Source organism: Xiphias gladius, chromosome 9 (assembly GCF_016859285.1).
Source record: "Xiphias gladius isolate SHS-SW01 ecotype Sanya breed wild chromosome 9, ASM1685928v1, whole genome shotgun sequence".
Taxonomy (NCBI): domain Eukaryota; kingdom Metazoa; phylum Chordata; class Actinopteri; order Istiophoriformes; family Xiphiidae; genus Xiphias; species Xiphias gladius.
This window is the reverse complement of record NC_053408.1, coordinates 19,149,138-19,168,003: the sequence shown is the minus strand read 5'-3', so window position 1 is coordinate 19,168,003 and position 18,866 is coordinate 19,149,138. Positions and strand designations below refer to the sequence as shown.

General features: G+C 40.1%; 1 protein-coding gene across 9 annotated transcripts in view; it reads right to left on the bottom strand.

Moving 5' to 3' along the window:
• The window catches only part of spag9b (sperm associated antigen 9b), a 41,292-nt gene that overhangs the window by 12,373 nt on the left and 10,053 nt on the right, over positions 1-18,866 (bottom strand). For 4 of the 9 annotated variants that reach the window (XR_005708100.1, XM_040134884.1, XM_040134886.1 and 1 more), the window contains exons 2-12: positions 17,466-17,586; positions 14,770-14,840; positions 13,469-13,566; positions 6,909-7,056; positions 5,044-5,127; positions 3,210-3,675; positions 2,982-3,078; positions 1,735-1,859; positions 1,100-1,157; positions 324-476; positions 139-196 (exon numbers count right to left, since the gene is read on the bottom strand). Coding sequence is in view for 8 of the 9 variants with exons in the window: in XM_040134884.1 (XP_039990818.1) it covers positions 139-196; positions 324-476; positions 1,100-1,157; positions 1,735-1,859; positions 2,982-3,078; positions 3,210-3,675; positions 5,044-5,127; positions 6,909-7,056; positions 13,469-13,566; positions 14,770-14,840; positions 17,466-17,586 (1,479 nt within the window). In the remaining variant the exon portion in view is untranslated. The remainder of the gene's footprint in view (positions 1-138; positions 197-323; positions 477-1,099; positions 1,158-1,734; positions 1,860-2,981; positions 3,079-3,209; positions 3,676-5,043; positions 5,128-6,908; positions 7,057-13,468; positions 13,567-14,769; positions 14,841-17,465; positions 17,587-18,866) is intronic. The other 5 variants (XM_040134891.1, XM_040134888.1, XM_040134890.1 and 2 more) reach the window with 4 other exon arrangements.

Genomic DNA, 18,866 nt, shown 5'->3' with positions numbered 1-18,866 from the left:
GAATGAACTGTTATGGAGATTATTGGCATGGAATTGGTCATGTTTAAAAACACTTCGAGTATTATTTTGCCTCATCGATCTAAATCTTGTAATTCATACAGGAGTAACACAAACAGACAAGAAATATCAAAGACTCACATCCTCCTCATTTTCATTCTTGACTTTCTGTTTGGCTTCCTCTAGCTCTGCTCGAATCCTGCAAGAGAGTACATAAATTCCTAATTCTCAACAATCATGTCCATAAAGTATAGCCATAAATCAAATATTTAAAGCAGTGGATAAACAGATTTGTATATTGTGTTCTAAAGTCCAAAATGACTCACTTCTTGAGTTCTTCTTCTAATTCTTTGTTCTTCTCCTCCAGATTGGTCTTGGCCTGAGTGACTGCATCCAGCTCTCCTCGAAGAACCTCCTTCTCACAGGACAGTTCGTCCACGCGCGCTATCAGGTCGTTTTTCACCACATTCAAAGCGTTTCTGAAAACAAATACACATGCAGGGAGACTAACGTTCTAATGTCATATCTACATAAAACAGAAGGTGGCAGCAGTGTCCTGTTTGTCAAAGATAGATAGGAAGGCTTTTTTTTTTCTGAGTTTGTTAATACTCCTGACTTGGGTAATTTTAGGTCAATCAGTCGATGAAGGAAGACAAAATAATGTCAACACCCCTTTACAAAGTGTAAAAACTTAACTGCATCATATTAGGTTGAATGCCAATTCACAGCATTTATTCGCCATTAAATCCTGTCTGGCAAGCAGCACTCTGATGTGCACATTTTTAAAATCGAATTAGGAAAATAATAAATGCAGGACAGTACAAACTGATTTAATACATCAGGGTAATATGTCATACACAAAGCGCATCAACAAAAAAGAGTTTATAAAGTAAAAATAGAAAGGATAATTGCTGGTATTTGCAATGCAACCTAACATGGCCCACTAACGTAGCAATGTCTGCAATGCTGATATAATTAGTTCAGTGTTAAAGTCTTTTTTAATTAAGTGTTTATGTCATTATCTCTGGTACTTTACATACACACACGAAGCAGAGATGGTTAAAAAAGAGGAAAGTCTTTAACACTTATAATGAGTACTAACTTGGTCTCCAGCAGCTGGGTGTTCTCATGGATAAGATGTTCAACTTCCCGACCCATACCTGAAAATGATCACCAAAAACAAAAAACAAAAACATCTTATCATGTGCTCCAGTGTCAAAGGGGAGAATAAGAAATATTATTGAAAAGTCACATCAATGACTGTCATCAATGATCAGTGTTTCCTAGTCCTATCCTACACACTAACATACTGTTCTTTCATTCTTACCTAGAAAGTTGTAATCTGAGAGTCATGCAAAGGAGGATCAAAATTAGAAAGAAGTTTATGAGACTCAATTAAACATTGGTCAATGTCCCTCGTAGTTAAATGGTCTCATTTGAACATCTCTAGCCTATAGTAACACTGCCCTTCACAGCACAGTAACACCACTCTAGTCTATTCTGTACATCCAGAAGAAAAAGTCACAGAGGGGAATGAAATAAACAAAGAGAACAAGGAGCTTGTGAAGAGATCTGGAGAAAATTTACTGATACAGACCAGAAAACTCTTCTGTAAGGATGGTAAAGCCCGACAGCCAGAGAAAAGACAATTCAGAGAATACGACAGGGGAAGAAAAAGGTTTGTAAATGTAGGCACTATGCCCAAATGATAAGTTATGAGAGAGTGGAGTTTCTTACCAAGCAGGTCAGCGCCTTCGTCCACGTCTCCTATCAGGTCATTTCCTGCAGACGACAGCTCCTCAAACAGAGACTCAGTGTTACGGTTGAATGCTAGATTCTCGACACCACCTTTAGTTGGTGTGCTGGATGGACAAATAAGGCAGGGGGAGGGAGGAGAGAAGAAATATCGCCATCATAAACATGTGATCACAGCTTTTACTTTTAACACTATTTTTCTAACACTTTAAGGGAATGTGATACCAAACTGGCATTTGAATATAAAGTTTTGTGGGACAGTTATTCTTCAGATCAAATTGCTTTCTTGGAATTCTGAAATGAATGGACATAGTGCCATGGTTAGAGAGATGAGAAAGTGTTAGAGACAGACTAAAGCCGGGGGTGAACCTGAAACAGAGAAATTGCTGGCATAGAGAGGGGCAAGACACAATAATTGTTCAAATAAGAGGAGAACACACAAATTCAGACAGTCTTTCCTTTACACACCTATGTAAAGAACAAAAAGTTCAGCCCCTTCCTACTGTCACACATCTGCAAAACCAGACCAATGGGTGCGTGGAGTGGATGTAAATGTCTGTAGTTTCCAAAACCCCAAACTCCTTAGTGTAAGTTTGTGCGAGTTGGACTGTTTTCCATTCAATCTGAATATGTCACACAAAGCGGCATATGCCACGTATGCCGCAACTCAGTACAGTGTGTAAACAAAATACCATGTGTATGAACAGTTTGTAAACAATACACACTGATAAAACATATTTCGCACAGCATGTGGTTGCTGAATCCAAGCAGAAAAGGTACTGTAGTATCTTTGCAAACACTCACAAGCTGTAAAAAGATGAAAATCCAGTTTATCACAGTATCTCTACCACCTGCTGCTGTTTGATGATTAGTTGATAGAGATTTACTGTCAAATCTGTTGCCTCATAGTCCACCTGCACTACATTTAACCAGGTTTTACTGCACTTGAATGTACATAACAAAGACACACTGGAATGGCCAAATGGAGTGCTGCCAGAAATCGGCAAATGCAGCTCCCACGATTCCAATGTCAGAAAGATGTCAGGGGGAGAAGGCTTCAGATACCCCTCATCAGAGAAGCACTTTGATTGATGCATACTGACACCTTAACATGTTGGTGGTTTTGGTCTTTTCATGGGATTTATTGAGAAAAAGAAACATGAAGACCATTATATAATGCCAGCCTTATCTTTTAACAATGATAAAAGATCTAAGCACCAGTCTTCTACCTTGTTCCTCTGCAGCTGTCAAGGTCCATGTCCAGTTCAGGAGTGGATTCTATGATAGCCTGAACCTCAGACTTGTCCAGGTTGTCTGCTCCATCTCCTAAAACCAAGGAGATGTTTTCTTGTAGTTTCAAATTAGCACACAGAAGCAAAGCAAGACTGGTACAAAATCATTGAATTACAATGGAGTTGTTAACAGAACAGACAAGGTGTTGTAACTGCAGTACTGACCTTCACCTTTGAGGGGTGTAGAAGCAGACTCCTGACTGCCATGTTCAGGCTGACCCTGCTGTCCTTCCTGCACCGCTGCGATGTTCTTATTGCTCTCTGGCTTTCCACTGTTCCAGTCCAGGTTCTTGTTGAGCCCATCTGAAGCTTCCTGTTCCTGGACAGGAGTGTCCAAAGACTCCATGCACACATCTGAAGCAGCAGTAGACAGAGGTGTAGCAGAGGCAGGCCCACCACCCAGACTGGACATAGGACTTATACCGGTGGACGCGCCAGCATGAGGAGATAGTGATGTGCAAGTAGATGTGGGGGTGTTTGATTTAGAGGAACCACCCTGAGAGGACATGGGGGTATTGGATTTGGATCCTTCACCTTGTAAAGATGCTGGAGCTCCACTTTTGGAGACACTTCCCTGGTTGTTTGGAGTACTGGATTTGGAGCCTCCACGGTTTGCACCGGCCAATTCATCCTTAAAACGGACGAAGAGGAGGGGAGGGAGAAGAGAGTCAGGGCACGCAAGGAAAACAAAGGATGAACCTTTGATCTTCATGAAGTCAACATTATAAATTCAATCAATTCAATCTGTAAAGGCAGGTAATTTGGAGCTTAGTCTATTCTGTATGCACACTTGACACAATGACCCAGTAAAGCGAGTGTAATCAACCAAAACATAACAAACCGTCACACCATACACAAATTACATTTTAAAAAAGAAAAGTATATTAGCACAAAAAAACGCCTTCTCTATAATTAAAAAAAGGATGAAATGAGATTAACAGATGTAAGCCCCAACTGTGTCAAACAGTGTGCACCTTCCCATGCTTGTCAACCCTACACAAACAAAACACTATCCAAAACACAACATGCAACCTTGTGTTCATATCACAAAGCAAGATTAGTGGTTTATCCAGCTAGCTCCGGGCTTAACTCAGGTTTTCTGGTATCATGCAGCTGGCTCACTTTTAACCCAGGCAGATCACCATGGTAAACTACGCTGCACAGTTAACCTGCTCCGGAGCAGCTGAACTTCAGAGGATCAGATCAAAACCTGTCAAAAGCTATTTAATTAGCTCTGTAAATTACTACGGCAACCTGTCAGTCAGATAGACCTTCTCAGGCATTCATTTCTTTTCTTCAGGGCTTTTTTGAAAACATTATCTAGTTTTCCTCAAAACCTAGACTTCACTTTGAACTAAAACACTTTTTTTCTGCTGCAAAGATCAAGTCCTCACAGGCCTCCACTCATGGTTCTATAGATGCTATAGATGCTCTCATAGCTTTTTCAGTGAACCCAGAGGTAACTGGGCAAGGTGATAACCAGCGTCTTGGCACTGGTTACCCAGGATCATCAATGTTAGGCTCAGTGAAGCCGGGTAACCAAGAAAGAGCTAGACTAAGCTGAACTTGCTTTGTAATGCAGGTCCCGGGATGCTCCAGTCTCTTCACAAGTCATACACATTCTGACAATGTGCAACAACTATTACAACAATGTTTGTCATGTGAATAAATCCTTAAGATATGCATCTGAATCCTGATTTCAGTTTTCAGACTGACTGGTTATGAGAAGCTATGAGCCACTGACCTGTCTCATACTGTAAAAATGTGTTCTGTTGCTTTAAAATGTGAATTTAAAGGCCAGCTGAAGACATGAAGGTGGCAGGTCAGCCGCATGCAGTTTCAATGAGATACAAGGTATTGGCAGTGTGTTAGCACCATTTAATATAATCACAAACATAGAATGAAGTCTGCACCACAACTACTAAAGACAACAGAACACAAAACTGGATTAGTTTGGTGGACGCCGGGGTTATAGTGTCTTCATTAGAGACAGGTCTACCTGTTCCTGATCAGCCTCCTTATTGGGCAAATTTTCCTGCGAATTTTCACCTTCCACTCTGATTGGGGAGAAGCGTTCCTCAAACTGGGGGTATTAAAGACTTGGCTTGTTAATCTTACTTAAATTTCATTCATTGAAACAATTATGAGAAAAAATAAATAAGCCAGAGCAAGAGGATGTATTTTAAAATATTCAGGTATGTAGGAGAAAATAATCTCAAACTTCTAAATGGAAGCTTAATTTTAAAAAAAACAGAATAACTAAGTAGGCAAATTTGCAGGATTGTAAAAGAACCGGGAACTGTTCTGAATATGTCAGAAAACAAAACAAAGCTGTGAGAAAAGCCTGAACTTCATAAGTGAAACAAGTACTGAGCTTCCTCTGGTAGAGAAGGTGACCTGGGATGAAAATGAATGAAAATAAACTGGCATTTGCAGTACCAATCAAGAACTAAGGTTTCATCAGCTCTTGGCAGCCCTTAGTGGCATGCGGATTCTCCAAACCTTTATTGTTTTGATCTGTTAATACCAGTGGCTTCAATCCTATAAATAGCACAGCAGCTAATGGAAAAGAATCAGTCAGGACGACAACAGAGCATCCATATGGATTTTCTGTCACCTTGAAAAACAGACGAGGAGGGGAGGTTGCAAGACTTTAATAATACAGAGAAGACTTTGATGCATTCAAAGACACCGAATGCTGTTATGTTAGCGAATTATACTTTCTCCATACTGTTGTTGGTTTCTCAAATCTATTCCCTCTTCCCTCTCTGAACCCACCTACTCTCCTCTCTCTGCACTGATGGGAGTATTTCCTTTCAATTCTCTTGTCTGCATGCTGGCGTCACCCTATTGTTGCTATAGTAGCATTGAGCAGCCAACTGGAGGAAAGCTTCCCTCCCCTGCTACTCTGCTGATTTTGTCTCTTCTCTAACCCTGCAAAAACACACACACACACACACACACACACACACACACACACACACACACACACACACTCCTTCACATGGTGAGAGGGAGGGGACCATTAACTGTAAATCTTTGGAAAATGTCAAGTCAGAGGACAAAACACAAAGGCACTGCTGTGTATCTGTACCTAGGGTGTCTGGATGGGATGCCCTGCAAAACCTTTATTTTACTCCAGGACTCTGTATGAGGTCCTCAGAAAGGAGTTTAAGAACTATCAACCACCTTGACTGCCAGTCATGAAACAATCCAAAAAAGTTTTAATAACGTGGGTAGAAATATAGATCACCAAAAGCTAAACTACCTCCCGACTCTTACAATATCCCCCTGACCCCGTAGTGTAATAACGACAAATAAATACTTAGCATCATTAATATTCATGACGGAGCCTTGCTTGCAGCATGGTTTCCAACAGCAACAATGTGAAGAGACTTTGTCCTTTCCACCCTCCCTTGAGGTTAAAGGCAGGCCCCCGAATGGTACCACTTCCCCTGCTTCCTGGGCTCCAAGCCACCCCGTTTCTCACACACACACACACACACACACACACACACACACACACACACACACACACACACACACACACACACACACACACACACACACACACACACACACACACACACACACACACACACACGCACACATAGCTAAAAATTCTGGACACACTGAACAATCCTTCCTCTCTGAATAGAAATGTACTCTTTCTTTGGTGTTTGCTGGCACTGAGGTTTGTATTTTGTTTCCACAACCTCTTTTAAGTGAAATGGGGATGATGTCACCCATCTGATCCGTGGGAAGTTCTACAAGCCAACTTCAGACAGTAACTTTGCAGTTTATAACTGCTGATATAAAGAGGATCCATTCTTTTAAAGTGCTCAAGACTTGTGTGTATTATACCTTCAGGCTGGTGTTGGACCGTGGATGGCTAAGGTTGTTGAATCTCCATGGTTCAGACGGGGTATCCACAGGTTCCCTCTGGAGGTCAGGGGTCATACCATCAGTCCCGGGAAGTTGGAAAATGCCCATGGAGATGGGACGCTCCTTCCTGGAAACGGAAATAAATGGAAGGGTGATGCAAAAAGAAAAAGAGCAATTTTGAGAGAAAGGAACACACAAGTATCTGGGAGACTGACCCATCGGTCAAGTTACTGTTACCTAATGGGAGCACAAAACAAAATTACCCATGTGTACGCAGTAGATAAAATACCAGCATACATAGGAAGTGAGTGTGGTAGGTAATAGTGTCTATATCCTCATCATTTAACAAATCAGTTGACCAACATGCTAGTATCCCAACAAGACTACAGCCATGTTAGCAGTTCTGTGAAGTTATATAGTTACCATTTGCTAATTAGCACTAAACACAAAGTACAGCTGAGGAGGATGGGAATAACATTAGTTTTTCAAGTATTCTGTCATAAACTAAAGAATTGGACAAATTTTAATTTTGAGCTGATTACAACGATTACAACTAGGAAAAGTTAAGGTATCAAAAAAGTTATTAAAACTCATCCTGAGGGGGACATGAATGTCTGCACCAAATCCAAAACGACAAATGTCAACTTTATGGTCGCACTAGAGGAAAAGTCGGGGGATCACCAAGGCAGTAGGGCTCATCATCTGGGCACCATGAATAACTGTCTCAGATTTCAAAGAAATCTATCCAATAGTTGCTGAGATACTTCAGTCTGGACCAAAGTGGTGGGCCGACCAACAGAACAACATTGCCATCCATACAGCCTCGTTGCTAGCATGGCTACAAAAAGTGAAAAATTCTTTTGGAAGTAAAGGAGACCTTGAGCAAGAAAAGCAGTCCAGACAACAGCGTGGTGCAAGATCATGTGATTTATAGTATGCAATAAGGAATGCAGGGTATGGAAAACTATTCACACTATATAAAGCATGTTGGACATTTTCTCATTAGTGTGAATGTTTTGGACCTCCCCCTCCATCTTGTGAAGAGGTTCCTACAGAGAAAGTGACAACTGGTAAAATAGGCTATAATATGGGACAGTAGAGTTTTGTTCGATACCTACTTCACTAAGCCTGAAGGCACTTACCTTACAGGTTCTACATTTAATTTGCTTTTGCTACATTAAATGGGCAGGTTGCTAATTTTTTTCCAGCCTACCTTTTAATATGCCATTTTCCAGTGCAGTGGAAGCAGGTCAGCATAATGTAATCAGTTAGACAAAAAAAAACACAAAGGACTCAGTCAAGACTTCCCAGAGAGGTGTTGTAGCAAAGACCCCCTTGAGTCAGTTTGGCACTGAAGTGGTGGGAAGAGCAATAAAGGTGGCTGACTCATAAACTCCATTACCTCACACTTATTATCTCAGACAATAACAAATCCATTGTATCTGCCTCTGTGATGGGGATGGATTCTGTGATGTGTCTTATTAGAAGTCAGCTTAAGGACTTCATGCAGAGGCCGGGACACATCAGTAAGAATAAACGTCTCCAGCTCATGTACTAAAACTCACTTGGGAGAACACTCTTGCATGGATGTGATCACATTCAAACCTCCATTTAACCGCAACTCTAAGCACCAAAAGAACAGTAATACCCACTAACACAATAGGAACACATTGTAATAAAAACACTGCACTCTCCACTGGATCAGAGCAGGTGCACAGCAGCAGCTATTCTCACCCCACTGATTAGGTATGGGGGAAAAAAAAAAAAAATGTACAGTGCGAGCAGAACAATGTCTGCCACAGTGAAAACAGCAGCCGGCGGGCAGTGATGAAAAGCAGCAGCCCAAAAAAAAAAACCAAAAAAAAAAAAACCCAACAATGGACACGCCACCATATTGAGAGGAAGAGGTCACATGTAGGTCACTGATGGTGACCAATGCAGCTCTTTGTTTTTTTAACTTAGTTGTGAGGAACAATTGCATGCTCAGTTTACCAGCACCAGTTTTCCCTTGAAAAGAGGATTAATAAATTATGAGAATAATCAGAAACAGAAATTAACTTTGGTGGAATTGAAATATAAAAAGCTGTATGGTCTAGATAAGACTGCCAATTATACCTCTCTCGACCTACTTTTATGTGGGTAGTCTCATACTGTCTGACTATATCCCACCCACATGGCAGCAGCACTGTGACTGCATGGCTCAAAATAAAGCAGTAAGACAGAGAGGAGGGAAGATAAATGAAGGTACATTGATTTCAAACACCTATGCACTAAAATAAGACACACACCTGCTAGGTCTGGGTACGGAGGGTAAAGAAGGCAAGGCAGGTAAGCCGCCAGTAGAGACAGAGTAGTGAACCAGCAGCAGCACTGACAGAGAAACCAGCACAGCAGAGTTGATGACCACCGCTCCCCCTACAAAGCCAAAAACAAACAGCAGCATACACCCGGGGCTCATGGCCCCCCCAGATCATGGCCCAGTGCCTCGCCGGGGACCAGGAGGTTGGGGGCACAGACGATGAAAGCAGATTGGTTAGGGGGGGTCACTGAAGCACTAAATTCACTCTGCCGTTTTTGGTTGGACCACAACCACCACATCTACAGATGAGGTCAGAGACGCTGTGTCCTTCTAGCTGGGAGTCAGTACTTTATGCTGCAGCTCAGGTTGTAAAGCAGACAGCGAGTGAGCGCAAGCCAAATGCAGAACGATCTGCCAGCAGCAGTCACCAACAGCAGTAATCCTGGTGGCCTCAGCAGCAGCAGTGATTAATTGAAGCAGAGCAGCGGCAGCGACAGTGAGGCACTGGATCATCCACAGAGAGCAGGGAGAGGCTGGTAGTATTAGCGGCTCCTCTCCTCCACTGTCCTCCTCTGGCAGATTGTTCCGTTTTCCTTCCTCCTTCACTCTTCCTATTCTCTGCTGAGATGTGACACGGCCACCGCTGTGCAGTCTAGAACACTCTAACGCTCTCCCTCTCTCACTGTGATAGCACCCACCACCCCTCCCTTGCTGTCTCTCTCTCCATCTCCCTCTCTCTTTTGGATGCTGAGGCAGCTCGTTCCATATGCCTCTCCTCAGGCTACAGCCTATTGGCTGCAAAGCGGGTAGACTGATCAATCAAACGTGTGTGTGTGTGTGTGTGTGTGTGTGTGTGTGTGTGTGTGTGTGTGTGTGAGAGAGAGAGAGGGAGGGAGGTTGGCAGTGTGTCTGCCTTAACTGGAGAGACAGTGAGGGGCTAGGGAAATACAGGAGGCTGCCCAAATTCACAGACACAGTCCAAGGTGCATTAAAATGCTACTCAGTACAGTGCCATACTATTTAACACTATTCACATCTCTTGCACTTTGTCAAGTTTCAAAGTTTTACAGCAGTAAATTACAGTGGATGTAAGCAAAATATTCTGATAAACAAATCAAATTAAAAACAAGTAATGCAAATTAAAATAAGGCAGGGTTTGTGTCATATCATTAAAGACATACAGTACCCACAGCCAACTGTTTCTACAAGTTGCATAATAAGTTGACTGGAGATCATGTGTGAGTGATAAAGGTATGGTAAAATAAACTGGTATCTGGAACATACACCGCTGTCGGACGTTCACTTTTTTACAACAAGAGTCTGTGCTTGCGCTAAATGCTAACATCAGCATGCTAACATAGTCATAGTAACAATACTAATATGCTGAAGGAAATGTCATTAGTTTAGCAGGTATTTGGTCATAAACCAAATCATTGAGCAAACTGACATTTAGACCTGATGGTGGATGCAAAGTCAAACAATCATTATTTATTACAATTTATTCTGTGGTGAAAGGGAAAATTGGTACCAAATTTGAAAGAAAAAAAAAAGACATCTGGGCTAGTGGTTGCAATAAGGCATGTGGAGGATTTTGAGACTAAGTGGAAGAAGGTTTAATGGTCTGATGAGACCAAAATAGAGCCTGTGGGTCATTGTCTGAGCACTTTATTAGGCATAAACCAAACAGAAAGCAGAAACAAACCAGCGGCATCATCCTGTTGGGATGCTTCTCTGCAGCCCTGGAGGGCTTGTGAAGGTAGACAGTAACATGAAATAATCAAAATACTGAAAAATTTTGGAGGAAAAACAGCTTTGATAGGGTGAACCCAGTATCTTTGTCTAATCCAAAATTTGGGTCATTTATGAGCAGTATACAAATATTTACTAAATGTCTCAAATTCTCTGTTTACACAGCAACCTCCACCTACGAGTGCACACAGGAGAAGTTGCAGTTGTTGACAAATACAACTAACACTTACACATATATTTGCTTACAACTACATTGTAGTGTGCAATAAAATGTTTATTAATGTTTATATTCTCTTACAAATGCTAAACGGGGGAATTACATTACAGTGTTGACCCCATATTCAATATGTAACAAAAACCATAGACCTAATGACAAAGGAAATTAATGTTCATATTAACTGGGGTGTCTGCTGACCTGCTGGCTCTCTGCAGCATGGTGCTCAGTCATAATCTGTGTTGCAAATGAGCAATGAACCACAAATCTCATCATCCCATCAAAGCAGATGACTCGGACATGAGTCAAATTACCGCCTTGATTTACACAACATCCACTGCATCCTATCTGTCCCAGAGCTTTCCAGTTTCACTTCTACCTGCAGTTTTGAATTACAGTCTACCTTGCATATGGTCTCTTATTACAATTCACATCAAAATACTCTAGTTACACTCACCTTGACCCACAATCACCCACTAGCAGTTCTGTTTTTGCATTTAACTGATGCTGCCTTCCAGTTCCTAACCTTCTCCTGCATTCCGTCCTTGCTCAGTTTATCTGCTGATACAGGTTCTCTGACCTATTTCTTTCTCTTGCCTGTAGAGATGATATTTGTGTGACGGAATAACAGTGGTTTTCAGTGGTTATAACTGATCTGCTACAGGGTTTCCAACCTGGATCCATACAAATACATAAAACACTGCAACTGTCCATCTTATTAGGTCTTGAAACCCATTTTATATTGAGCTATATATTCTACTCGTAATAGGGCAAGGGTACAGGGTGACCTATTTGCACTTTAAAAGTTAATAGTTAATTATTATAAGAGTTTCAGGCTCATAAAGGTGAAAACAGCTTATTGGAGTATAACTAGTGATAAAAGCTTATAGTTTGTTAAAAAAATCTTTCAAGTACCTATAACCTTGAAAAGACAGATTACATTTCTACAGATATCTACAGGTCAGGCATTACTTGTCATCAAATTAACAAATTACCTGGTAAACAAATTAAACAAACCGGACGAAGGTGAACCTAACTTAGTCAATATATTCACTGATGCCTGTAAGATTAAAGATAATAAAATCTAACGTCTTGAATATACAACAGAAAACAAAACTCTAAGAACTACCCTACTGTCTATGTCAAACAGAAATGAGAGGAAAAAAAAATCTCGGGCTTGGAGATGTCTGAAGTTGACTGGAATGACACATGGGAAAGCCAGGCCCAGACTACCAATTCAAGGTCCTGGAGAGAGTTCTGTTGTAAGAAAATGTGCTTTTTAGTGTATCCAAAATTGAAATTTATCCAAAAGGGTTATCAAAGACAGGATGAATGCTCAAGGTGATGTGGAAAAAAATGGCTGATATTTTGGGCTTGCCAATACATTTTTCCATAATGGCAAATGATTGCTAAAAAATAATTCAGAATATCAGGAAAAGAAGTTGATTGCTCTTTTCTCACCTTATTAATTGTAAAAGTATCAGACAAACTCATGATTGAGGATGAATATCTCTTTAAAATACTCTTGGCTGCTAGTAAGAGAGCTATCACATGGAAATGGCTGCAACCAGCGTAATCTGCTGTACAGATCAATTTGTTGTCAATGAAACAAATTGTATGGGTAAAATGACCTTTACCCTAGGACTGTGATGTAATCAATATGTAAAATACTGTTACCAAATGGACTACATATATGTACCTATAAGCTGTAACCCATTGCATATACTATATCACTGAAAGATCCTTTTTCTGTATGAGACTAATGTTGCCCAAGTGAACCCTCTTTTTTTGCCTGAAAATATCAATAAAAAATAAAGTGGAAAGAAAATACATAAATTGGTAGACTTCCATCTATTAAATGGGTTTACTTAAACCACCTTCAAACCGTTTAAAAAAATAAATACTGATGACATTACGGTACCTTTTTTTAATCATCTGATCTAACAATCAGTGTTTTCTGTAGTATGATAAGCATGTTTATTCCTGTTTAAAAATATTTCCCGAACTATCAGAAGTTGTGTTGACCAAAACGCTAAGGGTTTAGTCAAACAAGGTGTCTTCTAATGAGGAGTGACACTGATTAAACTGCAGTTAAAAATCTGAATGGATAATATACTCAGAGAGAATGAAGGTTAGAGCCAGAGCCTCTGCTATGTAGGCGATCATTTTTCAGTTGAATTGCTTATAGGACGGACAAATTATAAAAAGTGATTATGATGAATTGGGAATAATCAAACACAGTGAGAAGTGAGAAAGAGCCCGGTGTGGTAGTCTCACCTTGTTCTGGCTGATGTGCCCGTATCTGAGGGCTCTGCTGGTGTCACTGCATGTTGGTGTTTACTCCGCTCTAAGTGCTCCATGTAGCTGTGGATCATCTGGAAAGTAGAGAACACACACAAAGTCATGGAAGCAGCAGTAATACATTACAGTCACTTTGCAATCTGAATGCTATAGAGCATGTTGACATTTATGAATTTTTTTTTTTAAATTTATATATCAATTTCATTCTGCTACTGTGTTGCTACCAAACTACAGTATGTTTGATTATAAATGGTCATGAGAACTCCTACCATCTTAAACAGTCCGGTTACTATGGTTAGTCACATATTAAGTATATTGTGTCCAGGCACAACTGTGACAGTCAGATTCACCATAAATGATGTGGATGTATTAACAGTGTGTAAGTGACAGCTTTTATTTGACTCTCAGCTTCTTTATTTAACATTATTCAGATAAGCAGTTGCCTGCTGAAACCTGAGGTTTGTTTGGACACTGAGGCATCTGTTAGCGATGCATAACGGATAACAGACTGAGGCGGCCCAAAGGCTCAGAAAAAACATAATTCAGGTTCAGATATGTCACCTGGCCCGCTTCTCTAGTCTATTCCACGGTTTTTCTCTCACTTAAAGCTCTGTAACTCTAGCTTTGTCTTTCTTCAGTCTTTTATTGTTGCAGACAGTCTTGTAGGTCTATATTGAAAAAAAGAGTTGGCATCACAATCTATGCAGCATTCAGTAAAAGTATCCAATTTCTTTTGCCTTTTATGTATTTATTTTGTATTGTATTTTCTGAATTAAACACATGACAACATTTGAATTTTTTAACAACTAAATAAAGTCAACAGGTAATAAACTGCGCCCAGGTAAGTTCCTACCGAGCTGACTTATTCCTGGCCACTATATGGCTATACAGCACAGATTTCTGAAATGGTGCACTAATCACTCCACTTGGTCCTCTGTTTGTTAACTCCCAGGACTTTAGAAGTTGTTTTGTACTTTTCCCCAGATATGCCTTTCCATTACTGACTCTGAATTGCAAAGATCACAAACTCATGTTTGTCTTGTGCTTCAGTTTCTTCCTTATCTGCAGTGTACAGTGCATTCATATATGTTTATGTGTTTATTTCTGAACAACGGAAAATATGTAGGGATGTCTAGCAATAAAAGTCTGCTTAAACTATCAACTAAAATAGCATCATTATTAGTTATTGTGTACATGAATGTGTAACCACATTCATAGATAAACATGTCCTTACTTTCTTAAGCAAACACTTTTTTTTCTAACCCAGAACAGCTTACCTCAGTGTGTCTCTGATGAAGGGCATTATACTCCTTTTTGAGTTCTGCCTCCCTCTCCTCAAGTCTGCTAACTGGAGAAGAAAAAAAACATTTACTAAAAGTTCACATGATCAAACAAGCCACAAGATTAAACACAAACTTAATTACAGTTAGGAGCTTTGTCTGAAAACCCAATTATCAAATTATTCCATACGAATTAACTAATGTGATTTGATCAGTTCTTTTACAAAACAGTTGTTTCATTTAATGTGGTGAGAAAGGAGTTACTTGCTGTAATTAAATCTCAGAGCCAGCAGAGGGCGACAGTGCATCAACAACCCTCACTGAGTAACACCAAAGAAGCCTAGACTCATCTATGAAATCAGATATGCATCATCGTTTAATTCAACAGCAGCAGAAGTGATTTTGACAACAAAAAAATCTGACACAAGCTCTTTTGGCACCTTGAGCTGAAAAGTTCCCGACATTACCACATTTTAGGTTATGCATTTCATAATCATAAAACTCCAAAAGTTACGTCAAGAGGAAGAATGGAAACAACACTGTCTTCTTCAAAATTTTGGATATTAGTAATAAGCAATTCAAGTTGGAAAACTACGCTTTTCCTATTCACTACCAAAAGGAATTACAAAACAGGGTAAAGATCCACAGACTTATCTATGGAGCAATCTTCGGTATCAGTCATATCAAGCCGGTGGACCACAACTTACTGATTCCATTGTTTGTGGCTCTCAGGTGGCATTGGTTATTTGTAGTCTAAACAGTCCCACAGTCTTGTTGAGAGTGCTATTCAAATGCCAGCCATGAAAGTGCCCTCTCACAAAAGGTGGATGCTAAAACATTCTTTGCAATCCACGTCCACTGATAGTTGATACAGCTAATTCACACAACCTTCCAATCTTCATGCAACAAAGGTTTTAAGTTAGAAATGGCCCTTTCCGCAGGTGTTTAACAAATCTCACACACAGAATTTGGAAGAATTTAAAACACCCGTGTGGAGAGCAACAGTTCCGACAGCAGCTGCATGGAAAGATGTAAACTGCGATTCATTGTGGTTATGAGAGGGCTGATAGAGGAACTAGTGGTAAGAGTGGAGCAGAAATAACACAGGACAGATATAGAGGTGTGTAGAATAAATGGAAGTGATACTGGAGAAAAGTATCGCATGAAAAGCCTGAATATCCAAGTATAATTAATATTTTATTTGAGTTAAATGGTTGTTCTGGGGGCAGTGTTAAAATCTGGGTTACATTTAAACCGTAATTTCAGGTAAACAAGTGATTGGGTGTGGCCACACTAATTCGTCAGTGAATAGTACTGTAATTTGATGAGGAGTATTTATTTTCATCCAAGTTTGTTTCAGAATATATTTACACGATATACAATATATATACAGAATTTGTACTTAGGCTAGCCAGGATTTGGCTAAATGGATGGCAAGAAAATAAAACACCTGGGGAATCCCAAATAGGCCTGCAAATAACTATTATTTTCATTATGAATTATTCTGCTAATTATTTTTTCAATTAGTGGATAAATAGTTTGGTCTAAAAAAAATGTCAGAAAATAGTAACAACCTTCCAAGCCCAAGGTGATTTGTTGACCAAAAATCCAAAACCAAGAGATATTCCATTTACTACATTATGACAAAGACAAGCAACAAATCCTCACATTTGAGAAGCTGAAACCTTTGAAATGTTGCCTTTTCTGATTATTTTTGCTTGATAAATGACAAACAATTAATCAATTATCAAAATAGTGGCCAATTATTTTGCTGTCAAAAAGCCAATCAATTTATCGACTTACCATTTCAGCTCTAGTCCCAATTTGCTTTTAACAACCCCCCCATCCCTCTGAACTGTCATTCTGTACTGTGAGCTATCCAGTGAATGTAAAATGACATTACAAAATAAAACTAAAAGTAATGAAGTAAGGGTAAACATAAAAGGAACTTGCCATGACCAAACACAGCTCAGTGAGTGGCACTGCTGCCAATTTAGTCCACAAACATAATTGCAGACAAATGAAACTCAAAAAACAGTAAAGCGGAAGTGTCACATTGAAAGAAATAAAAAAAGAATGAGATGAGGTCTCAAATTTCCCTTAGCATGACCGGGGCGTTTATGCAGTGGAACAAAAAAAGCAGTCGCACACACTGTCAACAGTGCAGTCATGCACACATCATGCGGGTGCCCTGGAAAGACTACCGCATTCTGAAACTCAAGGAAGACTATACTGTCCTTTAAATGAAAAAAAGAGACATAATAATCAGTTCTTTTCACATGGATCTTTTAGGCATTTAGAAATTTGTATAATCTTGAAACACAGATGAATGCTACCGAGAAAAAAGCTTTGTTTTCTAGTTACAAGCAGGTCAGTCCTCTGCTCCCTAAAATTCTCCTGTTACTCCCTGATTATTGGTCTGGTCTATTCTATTACAGCCAATTAAGCAGATTCGGCAGGCAAACACTTATAGAGTGTTACTAATAGCCTTTATTCAGTAGGGAAATGGAAGTCCATCGGTCCTCTGGCACATCAGGCTACCAAACAGTCACAAGACCTGCAAACTGTCGATGCTGCTCACAGGGTATCTGGCCTCAGTGTGTGTCCGTGTGTGTGTGTGTTAGAATTTCCAATAATAGAACCAGTACAGTAAAACCTGTGTATGTGACACATGTACAATGTGATGGACTTACTCTGATCTGCATAGTTTTTAGTTTTTAGCTCTAGATGACGTGTGTGAGACTCAAGCATCACCAGTCGACACTGGAGGTCTTTCTTCTCGCCGTCCTGGGAGTCTTCGAAGACGATGTACCTCTGCAGGCAAAGACAGAGAAAACGGACATTTTCTGTCAAATGACTGAGACTAACATGAGTACCGTGAACTGTACTTCCAGTGAGGGTTCAATGATGTGTTCATGGCAGCATCACGATAGAAATGTCAAACATGCATGCGAGCAGCCAGTTCCTCTCAGCCAGTCTGACAGCAGCTGTGACCTCACAAACATCACAATCTATAGAAATTAAACCCGTTGAGTGTGCATGAAAAAGAGTTAAAGCTGGAATGGAGATGTTGTGGACTAATTCTTGCGTCTGTGTGATAAAGATCAACTCGAGCCAAAAGTGTCGATACCGACGAACAGCATACAGAATCTTTCTTCAGTTCTTTGTGAAAGCAATCTAACCTCTCTGCACAACAGGTGCACAGCGCCAGCTTTCTCACAGCGGAAAAGAAGGAGGGGGGAAAAAAAACAGCTACAGCGTCTGCCTGTGTGTGTGTCCGAGTATACACAGACACACACACACACACACACACACACACACAGTTTCCTGAGCAAGTTAGTAACATTTGATATCAGTTTCAGGGCTGTTTTTTCAATCTTCACAGCCGCCACTAACCTCATTCCTGCTCTCAGGGGATCATGGGCTAAGAACTGTATGACTGTTTTTATAGCAGAATAAACTGGATAACCCAATACAGAACAGCGATTGCACTCTGAAGAGAAACGTGCACAGTAGATAATTATGATAAGATTCATATACATAATCTGCTATTACTGATCCCAGCAAGGCAACTGAATATGAGTGGACAGGGACTGTGTCAGAAGAGAGGAGCTTTGAGCTTCCTGAACTGTTTCAAGCTGCTAACCCACTATGCTGCCCGAATCTAATCAGTTTAATACTGGGTCAACCATTGCTCCCTGATGGCAATTTATACTTTCTGACTAGATTAGTTTAGATTAAACTTTCAAAGGGCTCTGATGGGAAGATGGGTCAAATAACAAGATAAATTGAAGATAATATTGCTGGAGCACACTCAAAATACAGAAAGAAATATTAAGAAACTGTGTGAAATATCCGTTGCACTCGAACACACTAAGGCAAACCCTACTCAATGGGAAAATAGAGCACATATTAGCTTTATGCAGGATATGCCGTTTTCCCAAGACAAACATATTCATCCGCTGACATCTAGAATAGTGTCAATATTTATTCAGTTTTGACAAGTAAATGTGAACTATAGTGCAACTTATAACTTTTTTCATTAACCATTAACATACCAGTGATTTTTTGATTAATCATTTGGTCTGTAAAAT